The sequence below is a fragment of the Siphateles boraxobius genome, unplaced genomic scaffold, assembly GCF_051911475.1.
Source record: "Siphateles boraxobius isolate OS27281-9 unplaced genomic scaffold, OSU_SipBor_1 104, whole genome shotgun sequence".
NCBI classification, from domain to species: domain Eukaryota; kingdom Metazoa; phylum Chordata; class Actinopteri; order Cypriniformes; family Leuciscidae; genus Siphateles; species Siphateles boraxobius.
In genome coordinates this window covers 1,098,835-1,110,425 of record NW_027508705.1, presented here as the reverse complement: position 1 = coordinate 1,110,425, position 11,591 = coordinate 1,098,835, and the positions used below count along the sequence as shown (strand labels likewise).

General features: G+C 38.4%; 1 protein-coding gene across 2 annotated transcripts; it reads left to right on the top strand.

Annotated features, from left to right (window-relative positions):
- The first annotated feature begins 391 nt into the window (after positions 1 to 391).
- etaa1b (ETAA1 activator of ATR kinase b) lies at positions 392 to 11,255 on the top strand. 2 transcript variants are annotated; one of them, XM_077246526.1, is made up of 6 exons: positions 392 to 736; positions 1,037 to 1,165; positions 2,031 to 2,089; positions 2,176 to 2,282; positions 3,754 to 5,174; positions 10,383 to 11,255. In XM_077246526.1, exons 1-6 carry the CDS (start codon positions 571 to 573, stop codon positions 10,505 to 10,507), a joined length of 2,007 nt encoding a protein of 668 aa, XP_077102641.1. In that variant the 5' UTR covers positions 392 to 570; the 3' UTR covers positions 10,508 to 11,255. The 2 variants fall into 2 exon arrangements, with proteins under 2 accessions (XP_077102641.1, XP_077102651.1); XM_077246536.1 differs by having other exon boundaries at positions 412 to 736; positions 1,037 to 1,169; positions 2,035 to 2,089.
- Positions 11,256 to 11,591: the final 336 nt, after the last annotated feature.

The window sequence follows — 11,591 nt, the reverse complement described above, 5'->3', positions numbered from 1 at the left end:
TAGTGTCAGCATACTGGTATCACATTCATAATACGCTGCTTTACTCTTTCTAAGCCCAAAGGAGTGTATGGACGTTATATTAACTTCCCTTAAACAGTGTAAAAATAATATTAAGGAAATTAAAATAAGTAGGCCTCATAGTGAGCAATCCAACCAGTAAATGTAACCTCAGTGTAAATTACACATTTACTGGGTGGATTGTTCATTATGAGGCCTACGTATTAAAATGTCCTTAATATTATTTTTCTTATGCCCCCGACAATTAGTTTCAATATTTAAAATATACTTTAGTACTGAATTATGTACCTGGTCAAACTGTTTGTGGACAACACAAACAAAAAGTGCATTGATATTGTAAAGTCTCACGAGATGTCGCGAGATGCCAAGAACCAATCAGAGACGCGTCTTCTTATATACGTACAGAAAACATGGCGACGATGTAGGAGAGCACTCTTACCTGAGTAGCCAAACACTTTCAGTGTTTTAACTAAATATCGCTAACGTTTTGTTGCTATTTCAACCAAGTTATGACTACTGAAGCGGTATTGTTCATATTAGTTCAAATAAACCATGACCGACAAGAGAAACATCGGTGTGCGACATATATCAGATGCGAGAGAAAATCAGAGCAGAACTCTCAAACTTTCCCAGAAGAAAATTAAAACAAAGACGCGAATGATCGGACTCAAACTTTCACAGTCTCCGTCTTATCACACCTCATACAGCTGTCGCAAAGGTAAGTAAAGTTAAGTTTGTAAGATACCAGAACGCGTGACAACGCATCGGAAACCAGCTGTTGTTTATCCTTACAGAAGTAACGTTATTGTTGCAGTGTCATGGTGTATTACCGTGCGACTGAACGATATTTATGTATTACGTTATTTGCATGGCAGATGCCACTCCAAGTGTGCTTCAAACAATAGTGTTATTCTACAGTGACCATTTCCAAAAACACATGATGATACTTGTTAGTGTCTACGTGAATTTTTTTTCATGCAAAGTATAGTGTTGTCGACATTTTTATCTTAATTCTCAGATTTTACAACCCCAAAACGTCGACCAAGAATCAGATTCAACGGTTGTTACAGCGGGGATTCGCCGAATGAGACTGAATCTCCGCAAGACATCATCTGGGATCCCAACTCACCCACGCAAAACTTGAATGGCAAGTGTGATCATGAAACTTACACTAGTCGGTATTATTTATAACACTTGTGTAGCGATTAGGTGTTGGTGGTATGAGCAAAACATGCATATGGCATGTTCCCCCCTCAATTCAATTAATTGTTTAAATATTAAACTTTATGGTAATGTCTTATTACCGGACAATCTGATTTAATTGAACAAAAAATCATGAATAAAATAATCTCATTTGATTTCCTCTGAAATGTATGGATGCAAAATGTTTCATAACTAATGACGTAACATCAGTGCAGCAATAGTTGTACATTACGTAAAACTTAAAGTCATCATGAAAGTAAAATTTACACTAATTACTTTGTTAATGCACATTACTATTCTTGTGAACAATTAACCCATGCAAGTTAATACACAGAAAAAAATAGTTTGTGATAATCTTTTATCAAAATCTAAAAATGTGCTTCTGCTCTGGAATGGCATTCTGTCTCTGATGTCAGTTTTGATGGCTCGGGTAGAATATCCTTAACCAATTTCCTCCAAGCGCCAGTCTTCTATGAGCGAGGGATAGTGAGGAGATGTGCTCAAATAAAACCCTGCTCTCTATTCAATATTCCGTTTCACTTGATAATGTCACGACAACACTGAAGTAAAGTCGGTAGCAAATTCTGGTTCACACTTGAAGTTCAAAATTGTAAAATTACAAGCTTTTTACATCCAGCTCTGTGTTTGGGCATTACTCCATCTTTGTATATAGTATATTGTCGTATAAACTCCAACTGTAGGTAGCCTATATTTGCAAGTGAACTGCCACTGTGCATAATGCCACCTTAAATGGATAAATGTCGCTTTCTTAATCAGTATCAGTACTAAATATTTGAAACCATTCACAGGAAGAGATGATGCGAAAGTCATTGAGATTTCAGAAATTGTCAATAGGATTGCACCAAAAGTAAGTATTGAACAATATATATCCATATAAAATGGACATGATGTATGTCATGGTAATTTTAATCTAATAGTCATACTATGTTTAAGGTTGAGAAGTCTAAAGAAAGGGACTCAGTGCTCCAGTGGATTGGAGACAGTGCCATACCCTGCACTCCAGAGATCAGACAGCCCAGAGTCAGGAGAATCTCAGCACGGTATGTGTCCTCTAGTCACTAACAGGCTAAATACTTAAACGTGCCGTAAACCTTTTTTAGATTAGCATGCATACAATGTTTCTAATATGCTGCAACTGTATGACTCTCTTCAGCATCTTTTCCCATTTTACCACTGGATCTGTTTTCAGTGACTTTGAAAAAAGTAAAAAAAGATAAGGTTAGAAAACATGAAGATCGTGTTGTCATAATTGTAGCTGAGACTATAAGAGTTTGGTTTGTGTTGTCAACATGGAGAGAAGATGCTGTTTTCAGTCCTGCGAATCCACTTTAGCCGGGCCAACCTGTTCTCTTTGCTTAACCGTTCCTTTCCGTGCCGATCCGGGTCAACCGGTACGGATATGGTACTTTTACCACCTCTCTTTTAAATCCTTTACGGTGTGTGTCCACTGGCACAGAGTGAGCACTTTCAATTATTTCCAGTGGAAGCTCAACTTTGGAATTAGCCACAATTTAGGGGTGGCAATTGCTTGAAGTGGCAAGTGCTGAACACCAGGCAGCGTGCAATATATTCTATTTCCTCTCTTAGAGGTGATAACAAACAATTTGGAGCTCAACAAATACAGCGTTCCTGTTTAATAAATAATAATAAAAAAAACAGAAGTCTTTATCAACAGAAAGTAATCAAATGTAGAACATTGCATAGTCTCCACTGTATACAATAAATATAGATTAATCCTACTAAATCTTCTAAAGAGCAGTGAGTGAATTTCTCTGTCTTTTGTTTATTAACATTAATGACACAGACGGCAGCAGGAATATTACGCTCTAAGATAAAATGCATAGATCCAATATACTGTTATACACATGCGACTTATTTCCCAACTGTTTATGCTCACATAAGACATAACCCGACAGTGTTTAAGCAAATACTCACTAAGCCGGGCATTTTGAGATATTTCTGTGTGTATTTAACTTTTAAGGTGGCAAACCTGAAGCTCAAAGTTCACTTTTCTTGTCCCTGTTCCCCTCTGTCTTGGAGCGCACAGAAAGCTAACGGAACAGTATCACTTTCGTGGCTTAATGCAGTTTTAGTAACTCTTTCTCTTTTTATTATCGAGCATGTCCTGCAGTTTAGCAGCAGTAGACTGTATTTTACTACAATCACTGATCTAGCTGATCTGGACGTCAAGTTTGTACTTTTAGGGAGGAAAGAAATGTGCTAAAATATCACAGCCCAGTTTCTTGCAGTCATTGCTTTAGGGCTGCTGTCGCAGCAGTGTCTCCACTCTCTGCCAAGACATTGCAAAATCCTTTTCAGATGCCTGGTAGAACTGCCAGACTGAAGTATTTTTTGCTGTGCATAGAAAATTGTCTTATACAGCCTTTATAGAGACCACCGATCAAACTATATAAAGCCGTTGTCGGCCAATAAGAGTCGGTGCCCAATTAATCAGAGCACCCTTAGTTTGTTTTGGCATACGCACATTAATTCACCATCTTTTTCCTTTAGGCAGAGCAATGTTGAGGACCTCAAGAAACTTGCCAAGCAGTTTGACATCAATATGACTCGTCAGGACAAAGAGAAACAACAGGACAGCACAGAAAAAAGAAATAAGCTCAAGCTACAAAGTGATGGTACAGCGACTACAGAAAGATCAACATCCATCCCGGTCTCGTTAATACAACTAACTGCCTGCTCATCTCTAGCCTGCCAGGAAGAGGACGAGCTTCAGGCACTGTTTGATGGTCCCACTCAGCACGTAAGTGGGAGACTGAGCCCGCCATCAGCTAACTGCACACCAGAAAGCAGTGCTGAACCTGTAGCTCAGGCTGGACAGAGGTCAAGTTCTGCAGCAATCAAGAATGCTCCTGTGGACGCACCTAAAGCTACTGAGGCGAAGTTTGATGACGACTGGGAAAATGATGACCTTCTGAATGACACATTTGTGTTGGAAATGACACAGAACCCAGTGTCTTTGAAGGTAGCTCAGAAACAGAGCACTGCTCAGCCCAAGTCTTGCTCTAAGAAATGTAATTTTGAGGCCAAGGTTAATTCCCCTGTATCTAATGGTAGAAACATCTGGTTTGAAACTCAACAGAGCACCAGCAAAAGCAGCACCTTTACCAAGACACTTCCTGATGTCAAAACGTCTAATCGTAGCACTTTTAGGGTGAAGCCACCTGCTTCTGTCCAGAATCACACTACTGAGAAGCTGCTGAAGACTTCACCTGTGAATCAAGAAAAACAGCAAACACAGCCATCCCAGGGTACTAAACAAGTAGAGCTTGATGGAATGACCAACGATGGTGGAGTTTCAAGTCAGTCCTCTTCTGTTCAGTTTGATGGGGTTTCAGAAGAGGACATGAAGTCTCTGTTTGATTCCGATAATCTGTGGAATGACGAAGACGACGATGATCTCCTTTTTCAGGCTTGCGATGATGTGGAAAAGTTATCAGCCAGTCAAGAACAGCAAAGACGCAGCGCAAAGTACAAAAATCTTGCACATGACAAATCAAGAAGCTTTGCATCCAAAGCACCTTCCTCTTCTGACACCATTTGTTCTCGGAACATGGGCATCAACAGCAGGGGCCAACCACAAGAACCCACTAAATCCACACACGTATTTGCTCGCTCAAACTCAGTACCGTGTACAAGTGGCAGCTCTGGATTTAAACAGGGCTACGGTGTGTTACCAACAACTAAAAGTTCCAACTCTGTATTATGGAGTCATAGTGCTCCGCATTATGGACATGTACAAAACAAATCGAATCAAGTGAAAAGTGCCTTAGGATCCAGGCCTGGTTCTGCCGGATCCATGGACACCGCAAAGACTGTTATGCCACACAGCACAACAGTAGGAAATACTTCTAACTCCCACCATTACACATTCAAAAGACATCTGACTGACTCCATGACGCTAACCAACAAAGGTAAGCTTTGTACGTTGTGGCACCTGCAGCACATTAGCTCTGAAATTGCATCATTGAATACTCTTACAGGACATGACTGTAATAGGCAAGTTTGCTTAACCTGTTAAAAGAATAGTTCAAACATTACGGAAAAATCTGTCATCATTTACTCACCCTCATGTTGACCCAAACCCGCATGACTGACGTTCTTCCGTGGAAAATTAGTTTTTTTTCAAGAACATTTACATTGCTCTTTTCAATTCAATGAAAGCACAAAACAAAGCACCATAAAATTATCTTAAGTCCAATAGATTTGTACATTATATGTAATACATTCCAAGGCTTTTAACTGCTAAAAATGTTGGTTTATGAACCAGTGTTTTGATTTTCAGCGAGAACAGCGTGTGTGTGTGTGTGTGTGTATATATATATATATATATATATATATATCCAAATGAACAAGTGTGTGTAAAGTTGAACTAAGTTACAAGGTAGTCAGAATGTGTGAGTAAATTCTTTCCTTAACAGCACACTAAAATGGACAATGAACAACTGAACTAGGACTCACATATATTGTATTACAATAGTATATACTCATTAGAATGCTATGTTATGTAAATGTTGCTGCATTTTTAAATTAATATATGAAATGTTTGATTATTTGGTTTAATTCTCATCAAATAAATGCTGTTTTAGGTAAAGGATTCAATTATTTAATTTCATCAATTACGAAATTCGACAAAATTAAGACAAAAGACAAAAAAACTACGACTAAAAAAACACTGAAAGTCAAAACACTGAAACAGTGAAACTTATTCACTGAAAATATTGGCCTTACCACTTAAGCCCACCAAAATATAAGTCCAAGTTTTTTTTTCATAGATATTGACATAGTTTATAAGATAAATCATTTGTTAAAATGCAAGATTTATCTCTCATTATGTATTAAATGTATTTATCTCTCAAATGTATTAATTAGTTAATGTACATTTTAGAACGTACAATTAAGATAATTTAGGAATAGACTCAGAAGTCTTGCATGGGCTTAATTGGTACTTTGGCACCATTTAAGCCCGCATGAGTTCCAAAATAAGCCCACATCATCATTGATTCACAAAATATAAAAAAAATATTTTAAAGGGTTAGTTCACCGTAAGACACAGTTTAAGATATTTTAGATTTAGTCCGAGAGCTTTCTGTCCCTCCATTGAAAATGTATGAACTGTATACTGTCCTTGTCCAGAAAGGAAATAAAGACATCATCAAAGTAGTCCATGTGACATCAGTGGGTTAGTTAGAATGTTTTGAAGCATCGGAAATACATTTTGGTCCAAAAATAACAAAAACTAGGACTTTATTCAGCATTGTATTGTCTTCCGGTTCTGTTGGGGATCCGCGTTCAGTGACGCTGCTGACGTAAGACGCTGCTGACGTGTTATCTGGTGCGCCCGAGCTTCGTTTACAGTCTGAGGGAGATGCACGCTGGAAACAAAACAATCTTCACAAACATATCTAAGGATTTCCACACAGAGGAAGACTTGCATTTTTTTGCCCAGCCATGTTTATTTGAACTCGAATACACGGACGCACTAGATACACGTCAGCAGCGTCTTACGTCATCAGCGTCACTGCGGAGTCGTGAACGCAGATCCCCAACATAACCGGAAGACAATACAATGCTGAATAAAGTCGTAGTTTTTGTTATTTTTGGATCAAAATGTATTTCCGATGCTTCAAAACATTCTAACTAACCCACTGAGGTCACATGGACTACTTTGATGTCTGTATTTCCTTTCTGGACAAGGACAGTATACCGTTCATACATTTTCAATGGAGGGACAGAAAGCTCTCGGACTAAATCTAAAATATCTTAAACTGTGTTCTGAAGATGAACGGAGGTCTTACGGGCTTGGAGCGACATGAGGGTGAGTCATTAATGACATCATTTTCATTTTTGGGTGAACTAACCCTTTAAAGAAGCAAAACATCAATATATTTATTTAGTGACAGGGAAGTATAAAAAAAAAATCCTTAAGCTAATGTTTGATTAGAGCCCTGGGTGGGATGAGTAGGTGTTAGTGGCCGGTTGTCTGGAGCTTTAAGTCGGCTTGACTGGAGTTGTAACTGGAGTCGTAACGAGTCAACCTGGAAGTTTGACCCGGTGTATCTCGGGAGCCAAGCCGAGTTGGGGCTCCAGACTACGGGCACACCGAGAGTCTGGAGCCTTAAGTCAGCTTGACTCTGGAGTTATGCCCGAAAGTTCCACAGGAAGGGACCATATCTTGGGAAGAAAGCCGAGTTAGGGCTCAATACTCCCGCCATAGGGGGCCCACTGTGTGACCCCTCCATGTCTGGAGTCCGAAGCCCCAACTCGCCTTGGGTCCTGAGTTTTGCCCGGTCAAAGCTGGACAGGAATTGGTGGTATCTCGGAGCCGGACGATCCTTCGTTAATTTGGTAATTCGTTGGCAGTTTAGCCTTTCTGTAAGGTTAATGGTTTGACCAAGAGATTAGCTTTGAACGCAAGCTAATAAAACTCATCTTTCCATTTAAAGGAAAAGGATATAAAATGTTAAAGTACTATTTGTTCACACAAAAAAAACAATACATTTATCTCTTATTTGACATATCAATGTAGTAGGGCTGTCAACTTAGTCGTTTAGTCGACTAATCGGTCGATGCCGTCTTGGTCGACTGACATTCTCATTGGTCGACCAGTTGTAATTTTTATTTTTATTTTATTTTTTTTATTTTACCAATAGAAAGAAATTTTCATTGATTTACTCCTTGATATTTAATCCTTTATAAGTAGTTATATATTACTGTATTCTAAATATAATTAGCATATGTTTTATCACCAACTTTAAATGCTTTAATTTAGGCAATTTTGTAACAGCGCCACAGTTTAGCGCACCACGTGGAACACTCGGGAACCGCACCAGCAGCTGGCCCCACTGCTGCTTCGCGCTCAGTAAGCAATATAGGTAGTTTTGCTGTATTCATTCAGTTAGAACCCTGCTTGTTTTGGCTTTAGGTCCTGTTCACACATCGCGTCTTTTGCGCGCTCAAGGTCGTTATTTCAAATGTAGGCGCGCTCATAATGGAAGCGACGCAGTCGCGGTGCGATGCGCTCGTTTTTTCCAAGCGCGTCCGCGCCGCATCGAGATAAAAACATCTCAACTTTTCAGAATGCCGCAAGCGTTTTCCTTGCTGTAACGGAGAGCGCAGCTGATGGTTGTGCTTAGCACAGACGCCTCCGGAACGCGACCGCCCTAGCGCTTTGGAAAAAGGAGAACACGGCGCTCTACCGTTTTCTACGCGTTTTTAGGCGCTATATGTGACAAAATGTCCACGAAATCTTTTGTCTGGCTGCATCCCTGCAACCTCCACCCCTGCAGAGCGCATACTTTCCAAAGCAGGATTTAGTGTTTTTGGCCCACAACATAAAAAAAGGTGGACTAGGCCTGCAGATCTGTAAGGAGCCTTAACGGCTTTATTATGCTGACTCAATAGATAAGATTGTGTTTTCTTATGTTTTTGTTTTTATTTGTACACTTGACGCGTTTGAAAATAGCCTAAATAATGTAACAAAACGAAAATAACCCTATATGCCTTCCTACTATAGGCTACAGCTATTATTATTAGGATTGTTTTTTAGGCTATTTGGGTTTTTTGTGTTTGTTTTAAAATGCCTAGATCGGCTGGACAAAAGTTAACCCATAGCTTTGAAAGTAAAGAAGAATATACAGTATTATATACATGTATAACAGAGAGATTTTGTTAGGATTTTTCATTATTTGGCAGTAGCAGTTATATTTTTTGTAGCGTGTGGTGTGGTGTGGTCAGGTGCGCGATTGTGACTGTCACTATAGACTAGAGCTCCTCACTTTGCAGTTAAAAAAAATCACTTAATTTTCAAAGAATTGTATTATTATTATAGTTTTATGTATTATTGATGCTTTTTCGTTGTTGTTTTATAAATGCTCTATGACAATTGTTTAATAAATGTTCAATCAAAATGCAAAACATCGCGTCTTTTTTTTTTTTTTTAGTCGACTAATGGTTGCGCAGGACAGGACTTTGGTCGACTAAGGATTTCTTTGGTTGACTTCAGCCCTACAATGTAGTTACCGAAGAAATGGCTGAAAAATGCATAAATGTGTTGATTTCTGAAGGGTCCCGAAACACCAAAGTTTTGGGGTGACTTTGTGTGAGGTCCCCTGAGACAGCATGCACATGAGTGGGGCTAACCCAATATTGCCAAATGTGATTAGTTTGCAATAAAAAATGCCAGGGAAGTAACAATTCACTGGATTGGTTAAAATAATGAGCAGCATAAAATATTATTTTCTCTGTTTTTAATTTGACTTCAGAGTTGAAAGTGGGCTTAAAGAGTACATGGGCTTAATGGGTACACTTACCCTGAATCTTATTTGGACTTGCACATATTCCTTATTCCTCCACATGTCCTTATATTTCAATGCTTTTGCGTTCTCTCAGAAAAGTTTTGCGTAGCGTTCACCCAATACAGATTTCAGTGTGTCATTAATTTCTATTTTGTGTTTAAACTAGTAGTAAAGCGGATTAGATGATGCGTTCATGTGCACTTCGAGCCGCAGCTTTGCTTGAATTGAAGCAGCAACAACGATTTGTCACCACATTGAAGAGCGCCAAATAGGTATTTATTGTTGGGCTAATTTCATAATAAAATTGACAAATTTGAAGTCTGAGACTTTTTCATGTCAAAAGTAACAGCACAAAGCGTATTGCGATTTATTGGATGAAAGGCGTGCTACAATTTTCTTTTCATTCATCAACTGAAAACAGCATAGATTAAAAGATAGATTCTTTGGAATTAAGAGTTGATATCAGGTTCATAAAAATGAGATTCGAAAAATCGATTTTTTTTTAATTTTTTTTAACAACTCAGCCCTACTTGATTATGTCCTTGGAAAAGAGCAATGAAAAACATTCTTCAAATATTTTTTTCTTTTGTGTTCCTTTGCAGAAAGACATGAGGATGAGAAAATGATATTTTTATTTTGGGATGAACTGTTACTGTAACTATCACATTGGCTCTGACTGTCTTCTAATGTACTTGCTGTTATTGAAAAAGGCTGTAGAGAAAGTTTATGAGTGTTGAATTAAACATTGAAACTTCTTTAAAAGTGTCACATGTCCCAGTTACATTCCACAGAACCGTCACCCAACTTTTTGTTGTTGTTTTGCAGTTTTTATTTCATCCCATACGACAGCCATATGTTCAGCTGCCGAGATTGAGAGGAAGAAACAGGAAGCGATTGCGAGAAGGAGATTACGGATGCAGGCTAGTCAAAAGGATGGAACCCTGACATAGGACACCACAGAGAAGCTTGTACTGTACTGAATGTCAATGATGTTCTGGCCTGTAAAGAACAAAATGATGTGATTATGACAGTAATGGTAGCAATGAAGGCTGGGAAGCATATAGCCTGGAGATCATATTTCAGTCCTCCAAATCCATTACTAATTTAGAGTTGAACACTAATTTGTCTCTTTTGAAGGAAATGTTACTTGAAGATTTCTCATGCTTTTCTGAATAATGTACTGCATGGTTTTCTGAATAATGTGCTGCAATGTCATATCTGTCTAACTGCCAAAGTGAATGGCTAGAGTTACAAAAGAAAGCAATTTCTCGCACATTACGGTTCCGTTATTACAACCCAGTATTGTCAGTAAAATTTATGGCTGATGTTTGCAAGTCCTTACACTTTTTCTTTTTTCAAATTTGATGAAGCATTTCTAACCATGTGTCATCTGAATCGTGAAAGAAAAGGAACAGACTTTGGATTATGCCTCATTATATGCTGTTACAAATGTAAGGTCACTTTAAATTGGTCAGTATTAGGTCTACTCTTCTGATCATAGTCTTTACCTGTTGTTAATGGGGGAAAATACTTGAATTTTCATCAATCAAGCTAAAGATCCTGGAGATCTTTTTTTGTTGTTGTTGTTGTCTTTGTTTCATATTTTTTTGTTAAACACAATTGTGTCAGTATTAAAAGAAGCAAAATGTATAGTGTGTTGTTGCTTCCAAAAGTCTAGAATAAAACATTTTGAATGTTGACTGACTACAATCTTTGAGTCTCTATCAGTCTAATGACATATTTAATCGATAATTGCATCAAGAAATAGCAATTCAGATGTCAAAACCTCATTCAAAACTAATTGCCTCCTTAATGTGTAATGCTCTTAAAATGTAATCTTTAAAAAATTTAATTTTCTATGCTTCTAATAAAAAAAACTATCCACACCTGGTTTATTGTATGTCACAATGTTAGTCATTGTGTGCCTCGGGGAATGTCGGCATATCATTGGGATCCGGCCCTTCTCAGGTGGAAGCCACACAGGTGTGTGTGAGTGTCTGTACTCCGCCGATTGAGGCGCAGCATAGCGTATTG